The following is a 27,941-nucleotide window of genomic DNA, read 5'->3' as shown; positions in this document are numbered from 1 at the left end:
TGTATGGGAGCTTATCATCAGATTTATTTTTCTTAGTAAAAGATTCTCACAACAGCTACAAATAAGCATTGTTTTATAAGTGTGCTGTGGCTACTTTGAGAGCTCAGTAACCATGTTTCCATCACCTTTTTTTATTCACATTTAGAAGATTAGGGAATGAAAATGATAAAAAAAAAAAAGAAAAAAGAAACTGGTAGAAATGACAAAACTTCCATTAATAAGTTTTTCCTTTGTTGAGTTGTTTTTTGTCTGCTTCTAAGAGGACTTGATGCACATCAAGATGATTAGAAAAAGATTTAAAATGATGTAACTCACCAGCTGTTTCTGGTCTGAGTTCAACAATCTCAGTGACTTACCGGCATCTTCCCAGATATGAAATAATATCCCAGATATTCCCAAAGATGAAATGATATCCCAGAAATTCCCAAAGATGAAATGATATCCCAGATATGCCCAAAGATTAAATAATATCCCAGATGTTCCCAAAGATTAAATAATATTTCAGATATTCCCAGAGATAAAAGTAATTCCTGAAGAAAAGCTCTACATTTTCGTCCGGTGGATGCCCTCGCAGTTGTTTTTTCTTCCTCCCGATTTGTTTCCCGTTAGGACAACCATTTCTTCTACTGAATTACAAAGAGCAACAACGTTGCCTATACTGTTAGTGGCCAGCTGAATTGGTTATGCTTTATCCACGTCCTGGGTTTCACTGTAGCGGCCCTTGGCATCAATAAACAGCGTAGAGTTCGACGGGTACAAAACTTTTATTCCATCGAGCACCACAGCAATTCAGCTGGCTACTAACACTCCCACCAAATCATAACATGGTTAAATTTACCCAAAACCAGAGTTACTCATGTAGGATTCCACCGCTGGCCACAAACTCTGCGTGTCAACATGTATCAACAGCATATCTGATAAGAGTTCTTAACATTAATCACCAATACAATCACCTTCGAGGAAAAGTACTAGTTTTTGAAAAGGTTGTTCAATGATTGAGGGTTTTGAGGAAAAGTCTTTTCCCTTTGCCGACTAGGGCCGTCCAAGTTCTACCTTGACCCGATGAACCAATCCACAGACCCCCCGCAGTTTCAACCACTCGACCCAAATGGCACTTGTATCTTGGAAGTGTCCTCTCTGATCATGACAATACCATTAATATCATTTTTGTCTCAAAGAGAGGTTCAGGAGGAACTCCCTTTTCCATCTTCCTGTGCCATACACATCCTCCTTTACAAAGCAACCTTGGACTTCATTAGGATAAGATGGTTTGGAGTTAAGGGCTCAGGTAACCTTGGATCATTGACTCCATTATCATTGAGAGGACAGCTGTTTACAATTGCCACTGCTTCCTAGAACAAAGTTCTAAGTGATGCATCATCAAGTCTTCCTGCACACGTCGCATTAGTGACATTTAAGACTGGTGATTTGTAAACAATCCCTCTCCGGTCCCATCATTCAATGCATCATAAAGTATATATAATGTTTTATAATCTGACCCTTACTGTTTTTATGATTTTATTAACCATTATCTGGCCTGATTAACACATGTTAATACGTATCTTGAACCAACTTTTGACATATCAACTGATGATTATCATAAATTCTAACCAAGTAAGAGGAGAAGGACAAATTAAATGAGATAATAACATTTTAAAGGAATGAACTTGGTACATGTAGACAGTTAAATACCAAAGCATGCTGCTAACCTGCCACTGATAGTCCAACATAAACCAGTACCAACTGCTGAAGTTATTTGGTGGCATGTTTTTCTGTCTTTGCACTCTTTTAACAGGCAAAACAAAGAGCTAACAGGGCTGCTGGAAGGGACAAAGCATGCAGTTTGTCTGCCCTCTACAGCAGTGCTTACACTCAATATTCCTATAATCTCTTTAAAGTCTAAAGTCTTTTTCATTGACAGACGTCACTTGGTGGTCTTACAGGTGACTGATCCAACCAAGCACATCCGCTGTTAGAAAAAAAATAGACTTTCACTTAATGTACAGAACAATCCACAATGTAACTGGTTGAAAACTCATAGTTTAGAAAATTAAGGACTTCCAGTGATACACTAACAGTTGGTGTTTAATCACAGACACAGCAACTGAATAACAATAAATATACTGTTTTAAGAAATGCATATATGAAAAGACAAATGACTGATACATACAGTAAATCTTTTCCAGCTATGCTGTCATATCACTCTGAGCCCAATGCATCCGTTCAGAGAATTAAAAAAAAAAAAAAAAAAAGAAACTTTACATAGGTCAAGCTGCTCTGAAATCAGGTACAATGCAGTCAGAACAGACTCCGGTGGTTCAGTAAAATCTGTGGACAGACAGTCCTGTCCACTCAGTGGCTGCCGTGTGGACAGCAGCAGGCCCCCGCTCTCCCACTCTTTGATGTTCTGCTGTTGTAGACACAGGGTGGGCTCCTTTGCATCACCCTCCTCTGCTCCACCCCCCTCCTCTGCTCCATCCTGTGTCAGTAAAGGCTCCAGGCCTGCTGATGCCGATGCTGGGGTGGAAGAGACGAAGAGCTGGAGGACGAGGAGACGAGTTCGCCAGGGCCGAGCTGCTTTCCACACGCACACATTCAGTCCAATTTCTCTTTCTGGACCAGCTTGGGAGCATCTACAAAATCTCGCCCATTAAAGAGGATAAGGCCACCTGTCACAATGCTGGCTGTTGCCCAGAAAAGAACATAAGCCAGCATCTCAGTCCATGTGTCACCTGCCAGGACAAAACACGATTCCATTATGAACAGATTCAGTACTGCAAATATTACATCTTGAAATAAACAAATTTCTCTCTCATTTATTAAACACCTAAAACAAGTCTTCATTGGAAAGTCATTTTCTTTTTTACGTGTGTGTGTGTGTGTGTGTGTGTGTGTGTGTGTGTGTGTGCGCGCGCGCTGGTGAGAGGCCTTCCAGCTCCTCACTGCTGTATATACATACAGATACATGCAGAATCTATATCAACACAATAAGGAACTTCATCTGCTGTTCTCAGTTTAGTAAAATAAAGCACATTTCTACAGAAGAACTTCTGCATCACCTGTGCACTACAAAAAGAGATTCCCCTGCACCTCCTCCCTCAGATTTCCAGGTGTGAGTTCTCTCCAGCAGAAAACCTCCACGTGTGAACAGAAACTGTCCGCATGTTCTGAACATCTCTGGTGTTTATGTGTGAAACCAGCTTGTGTCTAAAATTATTTAGATCTTACTTTAGACATTTGAGCCCAGAATTGGTTATCTAGGACTATAGCCGCATTCAGACAGAGCAGTTCTAAGAACGGTCCTCCTCGAATTTCGTTCTGAGAACTGTCCTTCCTCAGCGGAACTGTTTCAGTTTGCATTCGCACATGAGTCGGGACCTGATAGAGACTGATGCGGCGCGGCCGTCTGTGACAGCGACGTGTTACTTTAGCGCCACATTCAACAACAAAACAAAACAAAACCCGCGAAAAGTAAGGAGAGAAGAAAAATCTTCTGGTGATGCAGGTATGAGTGCACATGTTCGCATCTCCATCCCAGGGCTGACACAGAGAGACACGCGACCGTGCAGGCTTTACCCCCCCGTTAGAACCCTGACCAGGATAGAACGGCTATAGAAAACGGATAAATGGACAGTCGTCTGACCTTCTAATAAGGCTAAGCGATTGACTGAATCCCTCAACACAATTACCCAGTGAGAACACACTTTATAATGTAACCGCCTATCCACCCATTGCTCTGAGACTAAAGCAAATGCAACCATCCTTGCTTTTTTTTTAAAAACTATGCAAACTGATGAACTGATGACAGTTTAATCGTAATCAAACCGAAGCTTGAGGGGAGTAAGGATTCACAGCCGGTTCTTCAGCCACAGATACTTCAGCCACAGATACTGAGTGCTCTGTCACAGCACAGAAATATGTTATTGCATGTACTTCAAGAGAGGAGTTCTTGTTCATCCAGGCAACTAAACTTCCCGTCAGCCATCACTCCTCTCCTTTCTTTACCACTCAGCATGTGTCTGCTGTGCAAGATTCTGCTTTGTTTATAGAAGTGCTCTGCAAGGAGAAGGACGTGCCAAGCAGACACAGTGCAGAGGAGGGGATGGAAACAGCAGGAGACACTCCTCTACTGGCCTGAAATTATACTTCCGCACAAAGGCCATATGAGGCTGACCTCTCTCTCCCCCCCCCCCCCCCCCCCCCACTTTTGGGGGGTACTGAAAAAATTGATCTATTATTAAAATCAGGTGTTGAAAATGTCTTGTTACTTAGTATTTTTCAATGTGTACTATGAATAACCAAATAAAATGCGTTTTGGAACACCCCTTCAATGGACTGTACCACCAGCGGGCGTTTCGCATGTTCGCAGGCAGCTCGCGCATAGTCCAAAACATCGGCAGCACTGAGATGCAGGGTTTTGATGCCCGTTAAAATGATGTTTGAGATGCGAGCGCGTGGATTTAAGGTGTCAAGGTGGAGGTTTCCCGTGATTTGTTAAATGAAACTAACAAATCAGACTAATATTATCTCAACTTTAAAGCACTGAACTTACAAACACTCAAGACAGGTGACCGCCCTTCCCTTTCTCCCATGAGAAAAAAGTTAGCCTAGGACTACATCAGAAGATTTCCATCGAGTCAACATGCACAAGTAGTCTCAGTTCAAAGACAGAGGCGGACTGCTCTAATCCAGAATACACCAACCAACATACTTGATGTCAGAAAATAAAGTACAAGGCTTATCATGTGTTTAAAGCACAATTGGAATAATATTCTTTAACTAAGTAAAAAGAAGGCAAATGGATAGTGTGACTCCACCAAACAAGAAGCAAGGATAGCTGTGTCAAGCAAGAAGGCAAAAAGGATAGCATGCCCACAAAGAGGTAGGAAAAATGGGATTCCTTACCATATGTCCGCCGTGACAAATAAAGGATTAATCATAATTTTGACTCTGTTTGAAGCCATTTCATGTAGCAGCTAGCAGTATACCATGACTAGCACCACGGGGCTGTCTGATAGCACTTTTCAATCTCAAGAAAAGCGCACACTGTTTACAGCAGACATTACAAGCTATGTTGAATTTGGCAGTTGTAGTCTGATAATTTACAGCTTGATTCTTTACCACAGACCGCCCCAAGTAAACTACTTTTTACAGCTTTCTTGCTGGAAATGATAACTAAAGACCGTGTTTCACATGTCTGCAGAAAAATGAGCTGCCAGATGGAGGAGATCAATTCTTTTTTTGGGAGGTAACAAAACTATTTTTTTCAATTAAAAAAAAGGTATCTCGTGTAACTTGTGTGAGGCCAAAGTTATGTTATCACTCTAGTGATTCCCGGCCAGTGCAGGCTGAGCCAGCCTAACCGCAGCTACCATGCTTCTGCAAAGTTTTAATGTCATGTGACAGCTCGGAAAAAAAAAAAAAAAAAAAAAAAAAAAAAAAATCTGACAGATTTTCGAACCATCATGCATCACCTAAAGTTGGAGCTGCGCACACCTATTTGTGCACTGTAGTTTTAAGGTGGAAAAGTTCAACCATGTTGTTAATTGTTAACTCAATTTGTCTTGTAGCATATAAAAACATCACATGGGCACATAAAGAAGGTTGATTTTCATCAGAGACGAGCTTCACAATGACTGCTACTTGGAGTGAGGTCCAGTTTGTCTTACCAGCCATTAGGAGGCAGATGATGCACATGGAGAAGGCTACGACCATGATGATAGGCAACTACAAAACAAAAGAAGACAAGAGTCACAAAAAATATCTCAGAAAAACGCGTTAGTTTGTGTCCCTGACATTTTCTTACAGTGAAAAACTTCCAGTCCTTCAGGTCACGCAGTGGGGTGATCCAGTCGGCTTCATCCACAGCATAATTCCCCAGGAACAAGTCGATGGAGTCCTGCATTAAAACAGAGCAGCTGAAGTGTTACAGCTGCCATGTCAGAATAGTTCTGATAAAAAAAAGTGAGGGTTATGCTACAAGACAAACTGTTCAGAAAGTTTGGTCTGAACACAACTGGCTCTAGCTATGTTAAGATTTTCATATGGTGAAACATTTTTATCAAGTCATTTTTAAGTCCTATACCTCCTTACACAGTACAGACAAGAATGTGGACATTTACAATTTTTGTGTCAGAATTTCTGCTCTATACAAAGTAAAGCACTAATGTTTCAGATCTCAGCTTCAATGACAGAAGCTGGGTGATGTAGCCATTTAAAGTTAAGTCCTAATAAGGTGCTGAACATGGTTCTCTTTGCACTCTGTTCATGCCTCACAAAGCACACCTCTATCTGTTATAGTGTTTTACTGCCACTTGGGGGCAGTCTCAAATGTGTGGAATAGTCTGAACGGTGGGCAGCTGTTGGTCCTTTAGCTTTGCTCTGTCTCCTTTGACTTCTGTCTGACCTGCTTTGTTTTGTAGTAAATCTAAGTGTTAAATGATGAAGATTGTTCAGTGCAGCTGTTGTTTGAACCTTCCATCTGGACTTCTTTATCATTTGTGCATTAGAAAAGCCCGTCTTTGTGTTTTTTTATTTTATTTACCAATGCATAGTTGTAGTTCTAAGATTTTCTATTAAAATTAAGTCAATAATGACATTTTTTGTGTTCCCTTTTTATTTGGAAAAGTATAAAAAAAGTATTGAAATACTGTCTTTGAGAAAGTTGCCTATGTCCAACTGCAGACTTATCTAGATCTAAATGAAATTGGTGAAAAGTTTCATTCTGGTTTTAAATTGTGTCACAGCACTGAAACGGCCCTTTTAAAAGTTTTTAATGACCTTCTTTTAACTGTTGACGCGGGGAAATCAGCAGTCCTTTTGTTTTTAGACTTGTCCGCAGCCTTCGATAGTGTGGATCACAGTATCCTTCTGACCCACCTGGAGACTTTTGTTGGCATTAAAGGTACATCACTCATTTGGTTTCGGTCCTATATCTCTAATAGGAGTTTTTTCTGTAAATCTTGGACAGTACTCCTCCTGTATGTCTCCTCTGAACAATGGTGTTCCCCAAGGGTCGATATTAGCGCCTGTTCTATTTGCCCTGTACATGCTCCCCCTGGGTTCCATTTTTAAAAAACAACAAAGTCCTCTTTCACTGCTTTGCAGACGACGTTCAAATTTATCTGCCTGTAACCACCAATGACAGCCAGTCCGCAGTAAAAATGCTGCAGGATTGTCTTGGGCAGGTACAGGTATGTTTGAAATTTAACATTTTGAACCTAAATAAAGATAAAACTGAGATTCTGGTGTTCGGAAAAAGTAATCCCCTGCATGGACATGACAGTGCGATTGGTCCTCTGTCCTCATACTGCCGTCCTTTTGTAAGGAATCTGGGTGTGATGGTTGACCCTCTGTTTGAATTTGATAAACACATCAGCGCTGTCATCAAGGCCAGCTTTTTCCAGCTGAGGACTCTTGCAAAGATTAAATCTTATCTTCCTCGGGCTGACGTTGAAAGAGCAATCCACGCATTTCTAACATCGCGTTTGGATTACTGTAATTCTTTGTATATAGGGTTGGACCAGGGTTCCCTGCAGCGTCTACAGAGCGTCCAAAACGCTGCAGCCCGCCCGCTAACCAGAACAAAGAGGCGCCAATCCATCACCCCAGTCTTGTGCACCCTTCACTGGCTGCCTGTTGGCTTTCGGGAGAAATTTAAGGTTTTATTGATTGTTTTTAAGTAATTAAAAACAGGCTGTCATTATTATTATTATTATTCAGAATAATGGGAAAATGTGAGTATGTGCGCGCTGACGCGCGCATTTGTGTTGTGAGTGGCTGGCATAAACCTGTTATAACAGGTCAACCATCTTGGCTCTGCCCTCATAAGGAGTAGCAGCTCGGTGATTAGTTGGAGACACTGCCCGCTGAGAGACAGAGGCTGTCGTGTTATATTGTATTGCACACATAACACAGTGGCTGGCATAAACTTGTTATAATAGGGCAGCCATCTTGGCTCTGCCCTCATAAGCAGTATCAGCTGTGATTAGTTTCTATGGAGACAGGTGTGATTTTTATTCTGCTCCTATGTAAGGTTGTTTTGTTTTTTTTTATGGCAGTTTTAAAAACAGCCTTCACATTGATTTGATAAGGAGCTGAGGCGGCCTGGATATAATGGCCGGGGTGATTCGTGAGAAAACCGTGAGGCCAAGCAAAATGATGGGTGAAAGATATAAAAATAAAATATAAAATAAAAATACCTATTTTTGCACTGATTTTGGTATTCATTTCAAGCTGGTCAAAATAGAGTGTGAGACCCCAGCAGAGCAGAGTGAGAGGAGTCCTGATTTTTCTTAAAACTTAAACTGTCATTGTGTCCAAGCTATACAATATACACACCCTTTAGTTCAGTTAGTCTTTCCTGCACAGTTTAAACTTCGAATGATGTCTCTGTGATGCCATATGGCTGAGTTATGAGGCCTCCAAATAGGGCTGTTTTTGTCCCATTACCTGTGAATTTCAATGCATTTACATAGGGCAAAATTCCAAGTTATTCCCAATTTTTCCGGGATTCCGTTTCAGTAATGAGAGAGACAAATACAAGCACACTATTCCCGATGGCTGGACACGCAGGGATGTGCTTTTTATCCCGTTCGGACCAACGGTGCGGGACTAGTAGCGTGCCGAAATTTAGGGCGAAACGGAAGAATAATTCAATGCGTCCAACACAATATGTGTGCCCATAATTAACTGCATTAAAGTTGCCTTTGAAACGATAGCTGCCCAGACTTACCTGTCTAAACCCATCAGAGAAGTTGTTTTTGTAATACCGGATCATGGAGTTCCAGCCATCCATAAGCAGGCCCAAATGAGTTCTCTTTCCTGTCCTGAAAGATCAACATGCAGTTCAACATCAGTCAGAAAATCAAACTTATAGATGATTGTGTGTGTGTGTGTGTGTGTGTGTGTGTGTGTGTGTGTGTGTGTTTGTGCATGTATGTAACACAACAACACAAGGAACAGTATAACAGTATACCCCATGGACAAGATCAGGGTAACCCTGAGGGAGGTTAGTCTGCTGTCAGTGCAGCAGAAATGTGCAAGAAGAAAGAACTCCGAAGAAATACAACAAACTGTGCATACCTGAGGTGCTGGAAACTGCTAAACAAAGAGTCCCAGCCCTGTCTACCCACCTGAGAAGGTACATTAGAGAAGCTGAAGCCAAGAGAATAAATAGGATGTTCTTCACTGAATGATCTGAAGTACAAAACCATCACCCAAGACGGTAAGATGCACTGCCTTATTACAAAAAAAAGTCTTCAACTCAGTGACACACGCATGGATACTGGAGTGCTCTGAACTCTACAACATCAACAGGTCACCAAGAGCCTTCATCAGGGAATTCAATGGGACTGTAGAAGACACCCCCCGGAGGCCAATTCCAAGCCAGTTACACAGGTTACCATGAAGTGCGGATTCTAGCAAAGCGATGTTCTGTCCCCGCTGCTGTTCTGCATGGGCCTGAACCCTCTCAGCCACAGAAAGTGGCTATGGATACCAATTCTCCTCTACATGGACAACATCAAGCTGTATGCCAGGACTGAGCGAGACATCGACTCACTGATACACCTTACTGGGATATACAGCAAGGACTTTGGGATGGCATTAGGAGAAAATAAATGCTGCCAAATGATATACAAAAGAGGAAGGATGATGACAAGTGAAGGAGTTGAGCTACCAGAGGACAACGGAGCAGATGTTCAGGACCGCTACAAATACCTTGGGGTCCCACAGCCAAATGGCAACTATGTAGAGGTCACAAGGAAGTCAGCCACAACCAGTTACCTATAAAGAGTAAGGCAGGTCCTGAAGAGTCAGCTGAATGGAAAGAACAAAGTCCGAGCCATCGACACATACCATGACATGCCAGTCATCATATACCCTGCTGGTATGATAACCTGACCAGAAGAGGAGACAGAAGTCACTGATGTTAATACAAGAAATCTCCCCGCAAAACACAGAGGGCTTCACCTGAAGTTCTGCACCCTGAGATTTTACTTTAAGAGGAAGAAGGGAGGCCCAAGACAGGCCCCGGCTTTTTTTTTTTTCTCCTTCTCGCAGTGAGAGTGAGAGGAAATGTGGTTAGAGAGGAATGACAAGCAGTAAAGGAGCAGGGGTCAGGACCCAAAAATGTTGCAACATTTATCGCAACTTTTTAGAAAAGCTGTTGTAAATTAAAACATTTTAGGCTGCACTAATCAGAAATAAGGCCCACGAAAGCCTGGAGGGACTGGCAGACAGTGGTTAGCATGTACTTCACTGCTTTGTGAAAACTGACCTGGTGAAGTCAGTCTTTAAGGCACCGGTTCCAGCATACTGCTTGGCACAAGCATCAGCGTTGTCTGCCCAGGCTGCATGTAAACAGACAGAACACAGAACAAAAGCAAAAGCAAGGAAAGAGTTAAAACATTAAGAACACTCAAACGAAGTAGAGAACACAAACTCGTAACAGCAGTGTTGTATCTTTAAAGGAGATGACCTTTGTTCTGAATTGGGGCTATGTAAATAAAACTGAATTGAATAGAGGAGTTAATCTTAAATTCTGGGGTTGCTGGATGTCCTATCTTAACTCTAGAATGTTAACTTGCATGGCAACTTCATCTGAACATTTACAGGGGGCCTTATGGCCGATTGCTAAAAGAACTTTCAGAGGTCTTGAAAAATTCAGCAGCGCTTATGAGGAAAAAGTGCATATTAGGATTTGGTTTCGGTTGTTATAACGTTTTGGCTCATCAGTTTGTGACTGTAAATGGAGGATGATCATGAAGATGATTCATTTGACTGAAATCACAGAGTAGTGTTGTGCAAGGGAACACCCACCACTCTTGTACATCTTCTCAAAGTCCGTCTGCTCTTCAATCTTCTGGCCCATGTGCAGGACTCCCATTCTCTGAACGCATGAACACACAGGCACACATTTCAGTCCAAAGAGAAGTCCAAAACTTTTTTTTTCTAATAGCTGTTAAGACAATCAACAGCCAACTACTGTATCCCGATAAGTAATAGGTAAGACCCACCTATTTAATTTGGCTTTTAACTAATGTCTTATTTATACATTCATTTAATTATTTTAGTCAATTTATATTTTTAGCCCTTTTAGTATTTTATTCTTTTTACGACAGAGTTCATTTTAGCTATTTCCTATTATTATCTTATTTTATTTATTTATTTATTTAATGTTCTTAGCCTTTGTAGCTTTATGTTCTTATTCCATGTGCTGGGGGCCGTCTGTGCTGGGGGCAGTGATCGACTCTGGCTGTCTGACTCGTGGTGAACATCGGCTTGGCCAGGTGGGGGGGTCTGTGGCAGTGCTCCACTGCTGTGGGCCCCTCGCTGGCCTATAGCTTGGTGTTCACCCGGGTGGGGGTGTCCTGGTCGGGGGTTGTGAGCAGCACCCAGTGCACATGGCCTCCTGTGATGGTGTTTACTGACCTGGCTCCTCTGTATTCAGCCACATGTTTATTTTATTTCTATTCTTTTTTTTTTCTTTTTTTTTTTCATAAATGTGTATGTGCTGGGGTGGGGCAGGGTGGGATGGGGATGGGGGCTGCTTTTAAACATGTATAGCACTTTGTGCTACATTTTAATGTATGAAAAGTGCTTTATAAATAAAGTTTGATTTGATTTGATTTGATAATGTGGTTGCCTCTCATCACATTTTCTTCTCGTTCAGCTGTTGTCTTGGTAGGCTTATAATGTGATATTAAATTCAAGCTGATGATGGCGCATCACTGTGTGAAAAACAGAGATTTGGTTGAGTACAGTTGTAACCACAGATTACTTGGCTCCAACTACTTTACCACACCCCCCGTTTTCCCTTTTGTTTATTGGTCTTGCCAATGATAGTGAAGAATTATATAGAATATATATTTGCCTGTTGCTTAGCGTCTTTGACTGTCTACAGATTATTGCACTACCTCCTCTTAAAGATGCCAGCTGATAAAAACATACAATCCTCCGCTCACTAGATGCAGGTAATCAGTGAGTGTTACAGTGTTATAAGCAACACCAGCAGACAATGGGGCGACTGAGCATGACAACCTTAAAACTGCAGAGCACCAATAAGAGTCTATAAAAAAGTGAATCAACCAAGGTTTCAAGCCAGACAAAAATATCCTATCAACTTGTGGGTGTTGTTTGTTGGTCACCACATTATCAGCTGTGCGCGACCAATGTCACGTCCCCTTTCAGACATGTTGTGCTTTTTATTAATCACGTGGGAACTGAAGATGTTGGTACCACACCTGAAGCAGCACTGATGCTGTTCAGTTTGAATTTGCCACAGCAATCTTACCATCAGACATGGTTAACATTTAAGTATTGTTCTGAGCCATGGCACGAGTCTGCACTGTATGCAGTCATATTAATAGGGAGAGGTTATAATCTCTTAATTCAAGACATTAACAAATAACAGGGTTGTCCAAACTTTCCTCCTCCTTGGCTTTCCATTAGATGTTTAGCAGTTGTTGGCAGTTCAACCCATTGTGACCTGGAGTGATTTACCTTTCAAAGCTGGAGCTTTCAGGACAAATTATTGAAATTTTTGAAGAATATTGATAAATATGAGGGTAAAGACTGTAACTTACAGTAAAATGTGAAGGTTTCACCTCTCTCACGTTTTTTTCTTAATGTGCTTCAAAGGTTTGGAAATTAAAGTTTTAATTGGACTGTTTTAAGTTTTCCAAAAACTCTGGAAGGTTTTAGAAGGCTGTGTTTTTGGCTTAACAACAACTGAGACAATATTAAGAGAGAAATAGAACTATAAACAATATTTGCTAAAGTATTTGAACTGTGGCCTTCGCCCTGCCGAACTGACAACTGAGCACACACCGCAGCCAACAGTGAACTCGGGTAAAGTGAATGGTAATGTTTTTCTAGAGCCAACAATAGCTGCTTTTTTCTTTTGTAACATGCAATCCTCGTGAGTAATGAGCAAATTATTTGTTTACAACTCAGAACATTTAACAAGCTTTATCAGGTAGATAAGCAATATTTTTAACACAGCCATCATATCACATTGTGCTTATAAGGCCAATCAGTTGATAAGGCAGTATGAAATGCAAGAGAGTCCTCTTAGCGAGGGCAGTGAGAGTGGAGGCTGCAGGCGATTTGAACAGATGGACTGTGTTAAGAGTTTAGGTGAACTTTCCTTCTACCTGTCGTTCAGAAATACTGGTTTAGAAAAGTCAGTGCAGCGCAGGGAGGGTTTAATGATTTGGGAGCTGGGGACAAACACAGACTTGAGTTTCTCGAACCAAATTCCAGTATTGGCAGCGTTAATTAGTGCAACTGCTGACATCAGCTGAGGGAGGTGCTTTTAATTATCACATGAGACCAGACACTTCACTGTATTTTTATATTCTGTGTAAGACCATCTGCCCAAGTGTTCCAATCGGAAAAAAATATTTACAGGTTGAACTTGGGATTGCTTCTTTTTCACATAGGTATGGTAGCCAAGCCTACAGTTAAAGCCACCGAGGGCTGCATAGATGGGTATTGACACACCTACCTTATTACTATTGTTGCGTCCTTGTGTCTTAGTCAATAACAAATAACAAAGTCCAAAATGTATACCTGATGCTCAGATGGAAGATTTGTTGCTCAGCAGATGTGGTCCTGATTATAAATGCACGTATTCATATTGTGTTCACAAATCTCCATGAGTCCAGGTTATCTAACAACAAAGAAGCCCCCTGCATGACACAAATGTTCTCCATCTAAAAGATGACTGCAGCCCAGCAGACGTACTGCGTCAGTGTCTGGAGGAAATAAACACCTGGATGAGAGAGAATGTTCTACATTTAAATGAGGATAAAACTGAGATCATTCTGTTTGGGAGCAAAGAGAAGAGGGTCAGCGTTGGTAAATATCTTGAGACAATCACTGACCAAGTTCGTAACCTCGGAATGTTGATGGACTCAGATCTGACTTTCAGCAGCCACATCAAAGCTGTCCCCAAGGCAGCTTTTTACCACCTCAGAAATATCAACAGAATTAAAGGTTTCCTCTCCCAAACAGACCAGGAGAAACTCATCCATACATTCATCTCCAGTAGACTCTATTACTGTAATGCTCTTTTAACTGGACTTCCCAAAAAGAGCATTAAACATCTGCAGCTCATCCAGAACGCTGCTGCTGGAGTTTTAACCCGGACTAAGAAATCTGAACACAAAATACATCTGTGACATGTTCAGAGAATATAAAGCCAGCAGAGCTCTTAGATCCAAGGACTCAGGTCAGCTGGTCCAGTCCAGAGTCCAGACTAAACATGGAGAAGCAGCATTTAGCTGTTCTGCTGCAAACAAGTGGAACAAACTGCCAGTGGAGATTAAACTTTCACCAAATGGAGACATTTTTAAATCCAGGTTAAAAACATTTCTTTTCTCATGTGTCTATGCATGAAATATATTTTAACTTATCTAGACTGTTGCCTGATTTTAAATTCATTTAAATGATTTTATTTGTTTCTCTTTATATTATTTTATGTATTTTTAATGCTTCTTCCACTCCTTGCTGCAAAGCTTTTATCTTATGTAAAGCACTTTGAATTGTTTTGTACATGAAATGTGCTGTTCAAATGAACTTGACTAAAAACACCTGTTACCTGAATGAAGGCTTCCATCTATTCTGTAAATGACCAACAGCTCAAAGGTGACACCTGTTGGACTAACTGGTGTTCACACTCTTCTTCAAAAAACAGCTTTTACAGTAGGCACCAACTAACCAGCCATATACCAGGTTTTTATCTAACTTTGTTTCACTTTCAATACATCATCACTGAAAATCCAGCCAGTGTTCTTTATGTAAAACAACTGATCGTTGTTGAGTTATTTGGATTATTGTATTCACTTCAAGTATACCGGGAGTACGCAGTTGTACCTGCAGCTGTGACTGAAGGGAGCGTCGGGCCAGCAGGCTCTGGATGACATTGGTACGGTCCAGACAGTCCATGCAGTTGCTCCGAAATGTACCGTCTTGGTTCAACAACACCTTCCCATCAGCATCCACCATGAAATACCTGAATCCATAAGGAGACCATTACCTTTCATAAAGAGTGCACTGAAGTGTGCCTGATCAGGCTTCATACTGGACCACACACACTAAGAAGAGCACACTGACCCAAATTCATCCTGGGTGTCATTGATCATGTCCAGCAGGAGCTGAAGGCGGTGCCACCTCATCCGACTGCATTCTTTATGGAAGTCAAATGCTATGTACCTGGAGACAAAGAAACTTTTACCAAAAAAACGGACGCCAGCCAAAACTAAGGTGCCATGGGGTAGATAATGCAGTAATCTTACTTGATCATGCCATTACCCAAGCTGGTTACCATCTTGTCAAATGTCAGCTCTAATGGCTTTTCTGAGCCCTTTTGGTTGATCTGTAAGATAACACTTGAATTTAATTGAATTAAAAATGCAATAGAATCAATGTTAACAACTACAACTTTCTAATCAAGGTTAAATCTGCACGAAAAGTTAAAGTTAAAAAGACCAACAGACAGAAAGTGTCAGCATATTTGGCCAATAAAAGTGAGTTCTGATTAGAATGTGTGAAATTTCTAGCTGGTCCATTACTTTCAGAAAATCTACGTGCTACAGATCATAAAACTGTCAGCTGTAAGAATTGCCTTTTTTTTCATCTTACCAAGTTCAAAACTACTTGTCTTCCATAGAGGATAATCTGCGAGTCAAAGTGCCTCTGGAATCCATCCAACTAAGACGAGAACAGAGGAAAGATCAAGACTGGATGAAGGTTCAAAATTAAACAACAATGCAAAGAAAACCGTGTGATGCCATGGAAGTGGAAAATACTGACGTGGTTGATGGTTTTACTGATCTGTGGTTTTGGCTTGTACTTGAGATTGGGCCTTTGGGACCAGTAGAAGGGGATGGAGCCTCTGGTCTAAGAATAGAAAGTAGCATACCATGTGAGCTTTCATACAATCATTCCCTCGTTATAACATAGACAACCCAACAAAGACGGCCTTTAAACTTAAAACCCAGTTAGCAGTGGCTTTACAGCCTGCTTTTAAACACGTCAGAATTTAGTGATGTAATCCCGTCTACTAATGGAGTTCATATTGTAATTTCCTCAACCAGCAGATTACCAGTGGCAGCCACAATTATGACCAACATCTATTCAACTGTGAAACTTTAAAATTCAGAAGAACCCAAGAAATAGACTAACAAGATAAAAAAGCTCTGAATACGCCAGTGAGCCAATGACACTTGGCGGCCTTCCATCTTATTTAATTTCCCTCTGGGATAAATAAAGTATTTTTATTATTTTTTTTTAATCTGTTTTTGTGGGAAAAGGCTGATGTGTTAAAACATGAATTTTGTGTTTGAGTTCAATCTGTATTCTCATAGGTCTGATCAGCTTTGATCAGGGCCCTGAAGAGACTATATGACAAAAATTCAGTTCCATCAGTCCGTCTCCCATGGAAAACCACTTTGGTATTAGGTTTACGGATCTAAAGTAGGTCCACTTCCTTAGTTTGTCATGTGAAATCCATATAAGGTTTATGCAACACAATTATCAGGATAACTCGACATCTCTATAGATGTACAGGCTTAATTCTAAAAGTGGCCCAGTTAGCTGGACGTGGTCCTGCTGCGGGCACACTTAGTCAGAAATCATATCACTGTTATTTAAATGTTGTTGTTGAAAAAGGTCTTTTTCAGGTGAACTCTGTGTAAAAGCTGATAATAATAATAATAATAATAATAATAATAATACATAGGTTTTATATAGAGCTTTTCCAAATACTCAAAGACGCTTTACATAAAGAACAAACAGAAAGCATAGAAAAAAAAACAAGACATTATAAACAAGAGAAAAACACTGTTACAGACTTTAGGCACATGGGGGGGGGGGGGGGGGGGGGGGGACATTTTATCAGGTGTTGTAGGTGATAAAATGTCTGAGTCGTAACAAAGTTACATAGCAAAGGTCTGCACATCACTTTGAATAACAAAATAAGACCAAATAGACCACAGTAAGAACATGGACTGGAGGTCAGTGAACATGACTTTGTTTATGAAGAAAAACTCAAAACGCCTTCAGACTGTCCAACAACATTGGGAGGGTTAAAACTGGATCTTATTGAGCGGCTGTGGCACGGTTTGAAAACCAAACACTGGCATTAGCACTGTAATAATTCCAACCACAACTGTCCTTTCACTGAATTATAACTTTAAAGACCATTTCATTTTTCTATAGGACTAATCTAAATGGCAGCTGTTTGACTGACCTGAACAAATGAAGCCTTGGCACCGCTGTACTGAACTAACTGCTCCGTTTCCACAAAGTTAGCAGCGTGTCCTTCCAAATCTATGCCTAAAAAACAAAAGATGAAGCGTAGTTTGAGGTGTTAGATGTCCAAGTCCTGGGATTTAGAGACCCTTAACTTGGCATTGACTTGATATCCACTGAATGCTGAAGCGAGTCATACACAGGCATGGAGCAGACGGAAGGGTTCATCTTGTGGAAAAAGGGGACAGTGTGCAGCAGTTACCTCGCACATAGTAGCGGACACCAGCTCTGAAACAGCTCCTCCTGGAGATAATACTCCATTCAAACTTCTTTCCATTGACGGAGCTTGAATTAATGGTGATGACTAGTCAGGAGATGTGTTAAGAACCCAACAACAGTGACATGGAATACTGAGGATTCAGTGCTATAAACAAGAAAAAACACAACACTTGCATAGAAACATGCTTTGTGCCTCCACACTCTGAAATACTCTCTAATCAACCTCACTCTAATCAAACTTTGTTAGTAAAACAGTACATTTTTGTTCGTTCTGCTTTCCCCTTTTAACATTTGATGTCTCTTGTCAAGGACCCAAAAAGAAAAATATGAGTGCAATGAACAGTAAAGAGCATCTGAGAAAAACCGTCTCAAGAGTCATAAATCTAACATTAAGCTAAGAACAGTTTGGGTATTATGTTCAGAACCAAGGGAATTTATGACACTCAACAATACGCTCACTAAGTTCTTCCTTTTGTCTGAATTAGGAAAGGCTATAGCTGGCACGCAGTCCCATGTGAAATGTAGAAGTACAGTAGTCATGGGCATTTACTGGCTCCAGCTCCGATCAGCAGTGATATACAGCAAAAACCTGGGTGATACAATCATTTTCAGGGAGTCTGCTGCTGGAAGCTCACCCTCGGTAACAGGGTGTAGGACTTGCCTCAGTAGATTGTGGAGTTGTTACTTATGGGATTTGAATTATGAGTAACTCAATGGTAAGTACTGTTTCCACATGAGTACATTGTGCTCGTAGTGTAAACACACTGCTTACAGCCTTGGAAGAGGATTCAACAGACACATGGAATACGAAAAGATGTTTCCCTTCACACATCTGGGGTCAACTTATTCAATTAACCCTGATGAAGCAGACCACCACATTATAAAAGCTATTATCACCTATAAAAACTTGAGATGAAGAATAGGGACAGGGCGTTTAACAAGTGATTGATAACAAGCCAGCAGAGCTGACACTGAGTAGAACTTTATGAGCTTTTTTTTAGCTTTCCTTTGAACAAAGACTCAGACAGTTTTGACATAAATAAAAAGATATAAGATATAAGCAAACTGCAACACTTTGATTATTGAGAGAAGGGTTTTTTAGCCCGACTATCTTTTTAAAGCTATGTCTTGACGAATTCTTTCATTTAATTTACACCAATTTATTTTAAACACGTTATTTCCTGACATTAAGCTAATTTTCCCACAAGGAGAAATACCGAGTGGCAGACGACCACAGAAAAGGATACAGCCATGGACAACAGGGTACACGAATCTGTGCAACTGTAAAAGAAGAGTAGTATTAGATTACAAAATGTTATCATCACTCTGTGCACAGTTCCTCTCAGATGAGTCTGAAGGTGTCCAGCAGTCCAGACTGCAGTATTTGGGCATTTTGTTTCAGATTTATGCTTTTCCTCAACCCAACAGTCTTTTTCACCTTGTGAGCTCTTTTTCTTTTCCAATTATGTATGTACCATTGCAATTTTTTCATTTTTATTTTATTGTATTGTCCAGCATTTTATTTCAATCAAAACATGATGAAGAACAAAGTCTGGAGAGTAATAAGAATGTACAACTGTCCAAATATTCAGTCTGGACTGTAAGTTACCCCAGAGACAAATTCAGCCATCAACTTTTCATTAGGATGGAAATGACCACATAGCTGCGCCACTTATTTTAATAACCTCATCTGTGGAAGTTTTACAGGTCCAGGGGTGTCTATCAGAAATTCAAATCAGTGTGTGACCAACACCAACTTAGACCATTCATTTAGTCTTACCTCTGGCTGTGTAATAAATTCCCTCAACAGGTGACCGTTCCAGACAAAACGCTGATCAGCCTGGAACAAAGAAAAAACACATTTTAAAGGCAGATGTGGGCTGTAACAGGAAGCCATCTACAGAGCAGGCTGTGACTTAAAGAGAAAAACAGTTTCCCTGTTTCGCACAGAAACAGACTCTGTGCTTCTTAAAAACTACTTCAGATGCATTTGCTCTGAATGTGTAAGAAGCGCTTTGCAAAATCAAGAGCTGAACAATGAATCCAGTGAGTATCTCTTCCAGGACACAGACTGCGACTCCACCATCTTGAGCTGGACCTGGTGAGAGAAGTCACTTATCTCATCAACTGTAGAGCGGACTTTCACTCATTCCAGTTAGGCTCTGAAACCATTAGAACCTTGATATATCAGCACGACACAGTCCTCCATCTGCTGCAAGTTCTGCTTGAAATGGTCCTCCAACTTGTGGTGCTCATCAAAAAAAAAAAAAAAGCATAACAAAAACTCGGGCTGCAGATCATCCAGGAAATGAAAGACTCGCTGAAGATGGAGCTGAACAACATTCAGCACAGTTACATGAGAATTTGAGTCCAGCTACAGTTACTGCTGGACTGGTCTATTCAGCTGGACCACTGTCCTTGTCCCAGAATACATACACAGGAGGAGAATCCAATTATTGACTGTCGTGTGTGAGGCTGTGGCGCTGTGTGAGAAAACGTTGAAGATATCCTGCTGCTTCTAACTTCCTCTGTGGGAGATCATGGTACAGCCGAATTCACTGCACAGATGTTGTCTTTAAGCTACTAGAATGGTGATTTTGTCAGATGAAGCTGTGGTTATAAAATCAGGGTTTTATTAGAGCAGAGCGACAGTCTGGAAATGTTTAAAGGGACCACCAGTTGGCATTTGGTATTAATGGGCTGATTTTCAGCCCCTGTTTCTGACAAAAGAAACAGAAAAATATGCGAATGAGAGCAGTTTTATTTAATTTAGCTGGATTAATATACACTTACACTTTACTGTTTTTACTAAATGATGGAACTTTGGAGCATGTACAGAGCATCTTGGTACATCTAAGTCTGGTGAACCGAGTGTTCACATGCAAGAGGGATTGACCTCCCAGCTGCATTCTGGGTGTGTTAGTCCCCTCTGGACTGGACCAACACACCCTACTAACCATGTAACCTTGAAGACAGCCACTATCGGAAACACGTCTACCCTGCAGGAACAGCCCATGTGAAGAGCATAAGAGGTGGAACGACCTCCCATTGCACATTAGACAAGCCCCTTCACTGTCCATTTTTAACTCCCTGGTTTTTAACCCAGCATGGAACTCTGTTTCTGTTATTGTTTTAATATTATTATTGTTTATTATTGTTCTTATGTTTTATGCCTTATATTTCGTGTTGTTATTCATGTACAGCACTTTGTTTCAGCCACGGCTGTTTTAAAGGGCTTTATAAATAAAGTTGAGGACAAATGCATTTGCTGAAATTCAGTCTCAAAACCACTGGTCATCATCTGACAACAACTAGGAATTCATTCCGTTTTACTCTGCATTCAAACAAAGACAGAACATGAAGTCTTTTTCTTTTTTTTTTTTTTTTTTTAAGTATTTTTTGGGGCTTTTGTATGCCTTTAATGATAGGACAGTGTGAGAGAGACAGGAAGCAGGGGGCAGAGAGATGGGGAAGACATGCAGCAAAGGGCCGCTCGGCCACCGACCGCCCCAGAACATGAAGTCTTGGCCCTTATATCTGCTTTCTGAATATTCATCGGATAAACCAGAAGAAAATAAACATCAGCCATTTCTTAGAGACAGACGCACTCAGCAGGTCACCGGACCATCATTCACCAATCACAGCTCACCTCCAGTGTTTAGTCTTTACATGGTACGGTACAGTAGAGTTTGACTTGGTACAGCTTCATTTTCTATAACAGACAGAATTCCCTCACTGTGCACAGGACAGGCTATTCCTCAGTGCAGTTTGAATGAAGCTGTGGCAACAGAGAGAGCACAGCTCAACTCCTGTCAGCAGAGAAACAAAGATCAACCTGGAAATCCATCATTTCCAGATCGATCCATAAACATGTTCGTGTTTTCATTGGTCATGAACACAGTCTGTGATCTGTTGTAAACTCTCTGCCAGAACTTCAAGGAGCAAGGAAGTGTGTTGGCGTGTGTGTGTGTGCGTCTGTGTTGCTGCACAGATGTTGATGTTACCAGCCACAGGTGGTGATGCTCCCTGACCAGCCTGCAATAGGATTGGGCGAGTACAGACACAAGGCCACCCTTGAGATTGTGTAACCATGGCCCAACAAGCCAAAAGGTACCACTTACAAAATAAAAGGCAGTTTTTTTAATGTTGTGGTTAGTCTGTGTATCTTACCCTTTCCAGAAGTGTCATGTCGTGAAACTCCGGGCTGGTGTTGGCCAAGCGCTGCAGTGTGTGGGTAAGGTCATAGTCTGTTGCAAAGTAGAAGGCATCTGTATGAAGCACATTGTTGATCATCGACAGGAAGGCCTTGTTGTCTTGCATCTGCAACAGACAGATCCAGCACCAGAGATGAGAGATAGAATCCCTGACAGGAGAATGTTGGAGGGATGAAGTAATAAAAGACGCTACGGAACTGCCAGTAAATAAGACTGGCTGACCTTAAGTTCATCTGTTTTTATCCCCACATTTTATGTCTCAGTACTACTGACGGTTTTCTTTAACTAAAATTTTCTTAGTTAAGGGCAGATCAGTAACATGATCAGGTTAAAAAGGCAGAGGCAGAGTCTCACAGAAGTAAAAACGTGGGGTTCAGCAGGTTTGTGAGAGAGACTGTTGGTATTCAAAGTGAGACTAAAGCACACCCACAGATATGCATGGACACATACATGTTAGACAATGTGTTCGCTAGAGTTGTGGAGTTGGGTTAGGGTTACTGGCATTTTCTCAAGACTGAAACTTATGAGAGAGGCAGCCTGGAATACCAGATACACCGATAAACCACTGCAACCACTGGACTGGGCCTTCTCCTCCCCGCTAGTGTTCACACTGCACATAGAAAGCAAAGTATTGGAATGTACTGCAAGCCGAGACATGCAAGCGACCAGCGGGGCCAGAAGCCATTCTAACGGACTGCTGGGTTACAAATGAGTGGACGACCTCCCATCCTATGAGTTACCAGCACCAGCTTATCATTTGTCATATCTCTACTGCCTCCTCATAGGGTCTTTATTTTAACCCATGACCTGTGTACCTCGATGTGTGTGGAAATGAGTCAGTGACAGACTCAATCAATAGGCAGCTGTTAAAAAGTATCATCAGAGTGAGAGGGGATAAAGTTCTGACTATAGGACAAGAACAGGTGCATTAATGAGGTGCGTTAAGTTCTGCTGTTCTACATCTAAGCAGCATTCACAGCTACAGAAGTGGAACGCTGCCCTCATTAATACACCCGAGCTCGACACCATGTAATTACATATTTGTTTTCATACTGAAGGTCATATCATAGAATAGAACAGAAATAGAAAAATATTTTATTCACCCCCTAATGGGGGGAATTCAAATTAGTCAAGTAGTTCAAAAAATTATTAATATTTACAATGATTGTATATTAACAACAACAATAATAATACCAATTCTAATAAAATTCTACTACTAACTGATAATAATAATAAATGACTTAATAAACAAAAATTTTAAATCAATCGATTTTTTTAATCATCATTATTTTTACATTTTTAAAATATTTTAAAATGATATAAAAATATATCTTTTTTTTTTTTTCAAATCATCATCACAGTCTTGAACAATGATATAGCATATTGCATCGTTTCTCTCTTTTACTCTCTTTAAAGCTCACACCTGCTGCCCTCTGGAACACACATTTTCCACATGGACCTTCCACACTAGTGTTTGATTCACGTGAAGCCCACCTGCAACATGCTCGTGGATCACCACAGGTGATAGACATGCTCCTGTGTTTCTGGAGATGGATTTGTGACTTTCACACGGTTGTAATAAGCACTTGATTGTGGAATTACACACCTGAGTACCAGAGGTCGAGAACATAATCCAAACTATGGGAGTATCATCAGAAGACTGAATAATGCCCTGGTTCTCAGATTTTCTGCTGCATGTGTGGTAAACAGCACAGGTGCTGCTGCACTGATGTTCAGGGGCACAGTTCTGACTACTCCGACCTGCTGGGGGCAGTTTATGAGGAATGAGTGGCACCACCCCATAACAAACGGGCTGACACCGAGATAATTGCACGTGTTCAGTTGTAAGACGGGCTGCAAGTTACAAGATTAACTTTTACATACAATTCAGTAACTTTAGTATCTTGATGCTTCTGGTTTTTGCAAGTGAAAATTGAATGCATAGAGGGTATGTTCATTCGACCCGTCACTTTGTTTGGCTCATGTTCCCCAACTGAAAAAGGTTCTTCAATCATTAAATACAAACAAAGGCCCCTTCTTTCCTCGCACTGAGAAAAACGTTGGGTCCAACATTCCCACAGTAAATAGAACATTGGTAAGTTCCAGCGTTTAAAAAAAGGTTCCCTGCTCATTACATCATCAACATATTCCAGCCTGGTTTTCCACAGCTAACGCAGAACAGCGGCTGCCCTGCATCCTGGATGAAGGTCCACACGGCCTTATCACTGCGGCGCTCTGGCCCCTGTCACAGTTAAGAAAGCTCATTCCATTCATTTATGGCAAACAACACAAACAGCAACATCCTGGAACAACCGTCGCATTGCAGTCGCATAACTGAAAGCTCGGGTAAAAATCAAATGTGGATGTCTGAACACTGATCAGCACCTGACGAGACTACAGAAAACACACACATTATGAGGCTTAGAAACGAGACAACCATCTATGCAGGACTGACCGAAACACACACTCACAATCCTGGGCACTTATTCTTATTAGGACACAGCATGACCTCCAGTCATTGTGGGAACATTAACCTTTACCAGTTCATGCCTAACCTAAACCTTAACCTAACATCAATTCATATCGTAGCCTTAACCCCAAAAAGAACCTCAGAAATGATGTTCTGCCTCGTTCGGACTGGTCTTTGGTCCCCATAAGGACGACTGGGCCCCACAGGGTCAGTAGATGTACCAAAAGAGGTAACAAAAAACAAGAACAAACACACACCATACATATGTACACGTGGATAAATGAGATTCATTAGGATTAAAAACATCATCAGTAGTATAAGTATTTTACTACTTTTAACAAACAACTACTCAAATGCATGCATGGGGCTTCTGGGAAACCTTTAAAAATAGAACCAACCTGGTTGTCATTTAGGTGCAGGATTGTCTTCTTATAAGAGATTATTTCAAAGTCCAAAGCCTTCCAAACAACATGGCCCAGCAAGTCTCCCACCTTTTTCTTCTTTGTGATGACCACCAGGTACATGCCTAAGAAACAGGAAGCTGGAGGTGAGACTGCACAGCAGGGCACGACACACTGTGGGGATTCATCATGTTCTCACAAGATGGCTTGTAACATAATTCCCATGATTGTGTAGAACGTAATCTGAACATATTGACATTACCTGCAACCAAACGTATGGTTCCCATGAGTCCACATATTGGCACGGTCTCAGCTGACACAGGAATGTCCCTCCTCACTGAGGACCACAACAGTGGTTAGTGACAGTTTGGTCAGAAGACCAACAGCTGCATCATCATCTGAGCTGGGACTGACTGTTATTACTGTTGACTGTGTCCCAGCTGTGAACATACTGGTAAATACCAGAACCTGACAAACATACTGCTCAGTACGATAGCACATGCTGAACATTTTGTTTTGTTATTCCAAACATGGGGCACATCACAATTTTATGTACAAATAACGTTGCTAACTAGCATTCTATTTTCTATAGATTCTTTTTATTTATGAAAGTCTTCCAAGTTTAAAATCTGAGCAGCATGGTTGGAATTAGGGATGCACCGATCCGATATTTGGATCGGATGTCGGTACCGATATCGAAGAAAATTTGAGGTCGGTTATTGTTGACAATGGGCCAATCCATATCGGCCGATTTTCATTTATTTACTTTGTTTTTTTTTCTCCCTTGTCCCCTCCAGCATTGGCGGTAATGGATGTTTAATTCCCATTTGCACTGAACTATATAAAGAGCTGATTGCTATTTATTTTGAAAGTCTACCAACCAAGCTAGAGAAGCTATTGTTTTTTTCTCAATATCAGCTCCTTTATTGTTTCATATTTTGTTTTACATTGGATTTTGAAACCAGAATTGCACTGACTGAACAATATAACCATTTTTATGGTTAAGATTGTTTTACTGGTGCAGAGATATTAAATAAATAATTAATTCAGTGCATTTATATCTGTTTATTTGTTTTCAGGGTTTCATTTCAGACCAAAGCTAAACATGATGTTAAAGGTAGATGTGTTTGATTACACTGACATGACCTGCGTTAACTTTACTTTAGAGCAGTGAAAAGGATGCAATATCTAAACAGAAGTATGTTGTAAACACACTGAAGAGTGCACACAGCAGCTGAACATCCACCTTCTCATCCGAGCCGTTTTTTTGTTCTCCTTCTCACCCTCTTCTCCCTCCTAATACAGTCATTATTGGTGATTCCATAATTAGGAACATGTGCTTCAAAAACAATATGTCGTTTCTCTGGTCAAACAGTCGGACATTCCCTGTCTATAGCCGCATTCCCACTGTAGGAACCTTTGGCAGTTCCTATAACCTTTTCAGGAACGGGGCCATTTTTCCCGCATTCGCACATACAGGAACTCGGTACCATCGCCCTCAGTTCCTATAACCATTTCAGCTCCTTCTCCTCAGCTGGGTCTGTTCTGGGTTCTATAGGAACACATCTGACGGAGGAGTGTGGTGGTTGGTAGCTACGCCCCTTGTCATTTTGTCACGGCTGAAATATTTCCTCATACGACAGACACAACCGGCGCGTGTTTAATAAGTTAAACTTACACGTGGTCTCCTTTGTCTCCGGCGCTCTGCTCTCCTTCCTTCATGAAACCAAGAAGTATGGGCTCCGCTCGATCCTTCGTCTCCTGACTCTCTCTGTGAGCTCTTCCAGCCTCGATGTTAGACGCCATATGTGATCGTCCATGATTAATATCACCATCATGCAGACAATGAACACGGTGGCCTCACCGCTCTCCATATTAGCTTCTTTGTGGTGTTTTTCCTTCTCTCCTTACTTTTCGCGGGTTTTGTTTTGTTGTTGAATGTGGCGTTAAAGTAACACGTCACTGACGCAGACGGTAACGCCGCATCAGTCTCTATCAGGTCCCGACTCACGTGCGATGGCAAAATGAAACAGTTCCCCTGGAGAAGGACAGTTATCAGAACGAAATTCGAGGAGGACCGTTCTTAGAACTGCGTTCTTAAAACTGCATTCTTAAAACTGCTCTGTCCGAATGCGGCTATTGTGTAAGAGTGTGTGTATCAGCTGTTGGATTTACTACCCTCACTCTGGACCTTTAAAGAGAGACTTACAGTTCATGTGGGGAATGATGTCCCAACCTAACATCCTAACACAACCTAACACAACCTAACACAGAGCGGATTGAATTGGTTTTTATGATCATTACATCCTGTTCTGAGGCCATGTCTTTCTTCAAAGCACTGTGGGGTAACTTAGGTCCATAAGAGCTAGATACTGGTTACATATTGGCATTAAATTCTGTGACTAACAACATATTTCATCATCTCTGTGTTAATGCTACTTTTTTTTTTTACTGGGGACTTAAGGGCGGTAGTGATGTGTGAATGAAGTGTAAGGAACAGTAAGACAACAATGACTAGACTTTAAAAATGCTTTACAAACTCAGCACTTGTCTGCTCTGTACAGCCCGTTTCGTGAAAGAAGAAATACTCCCAGCACTCTTTGATTGAGTTCATTTCAAATCCATTGTGATAGTGTTCGGAAGTACAATCACACAAACCGTGTCGTGAGCCGTATGCTTACCGGTGAGAGTCATCTCGGTGGACACTCGGTCAATAACCAGGACATCCACGGCGCCATCATCACACGCCTCTATGTAAAACTTCTCCGGTGTGGTGCGCCTGCGGTGACAGAAGCAGCAAAGAGACACAGCGACATCACATCAGCAGCAGGCTGAAGCCTTAACGACACAAAGGAACCACAGCTGTCTGCTTCCAGAGCCCAGGCTCGATCCACGGAGCCGCCTCGCTACCTGTGGACAGGCTACAAACACGGCTGTGTGAGCCACGGGCTGCTAACACTCACTGCTGAATTTAGCCCCATCATCTAAATGTTGTCACGTGTCGCTGCCGACTTCACGTGAGAAAACCCAACTTCATTCAAACTCATTAATAGTCAAGAAAACTTTAACCACAGACGTTATGTTAGCCTGAGTTGAACAATGAGTGCCACCATATTAGCGTCTTCAGAGCAGAGCTGTCATGGTAACCGTGAGCCACGTCTGCTCGAGCTCCTCACAGACTCTCCATTAGACACGAACAGAAAACCCCTGGCATGCTCCAACCTTCATCTGTATCACTTACAAGTTGAAACTCTCATAAGTGCTGGCCATCTTCACTCCCGTGTAACCTCTGTGACGTGTCATCTTATTCTTCGTCGT

The 27,941-nt window shown here is 41.4% G+C and overlaps 1 protein-coding gene across 1 annotated transcript; it reads right to left on the bottom strand.

The window, feature by feature from the left end:
• Window positions 1–4: 4 nt before the first annotated feature.
• Window positions 5–27,941, bottom strand: sacm1lb (SAC1 like phosphatidylinositide phosphatase b). The gene is made up of 20 exons (XM_075464740.1): window positions 27,865–27,941; window positions 27,305–27,402; window positions 24,886–24,960; window positions 24,621–24,748; window positions 21,709–21,858; window positions 19,319–19,378; window positions 18,786–18,819; window positions 17,522–17,623; window positions 17,258–17,343; window positions 15,820–15,906; window positions 15,649–15,717; window positions 15,303–15,382; window positions 15,121–15,219; window positions 14,881–15,019; window positions 10,822–10,891; window positions 10,280–10,352; window positions 8,735–8,828; window positions 5,807–5,899; window positions 5,670–5,727; window positions 5–2,732 (listed from the first exon to the last, which is right to left on the bottom strand). The coding sequence occupies exons 1-20, from the start codon at window positions 27,924–27,926 to the stop codon at window positions 2,596–2,598; spliced, it is 1,794 nt and encodes a 597-aa protein (XP_075320855.1). The 5' UTR covers window positions 27,927–27,941; the 3' UTR covers window positions 5–2,595.

This window comes from Odontesthes bonariensis, chromosome 5 (assembly GCF_027942865.1).
Source record: "Odontesthes bonariensis isolate fOdoBon6 chromosome 5, fOdoBon6.hap1, whole genome shotgun sequence".
NCBI lineage: Eukaryota > Metazoa > Chordata > Actinopteri > Atheriniformes > Atherinopsidae > Odontesthes > Odontesthes bonariensis.
The sequence above is the reverse complement of the archived record's forward strand: the minus strand, read 5'-3'. Positions and strand labels throughout refer to the sequence as shown.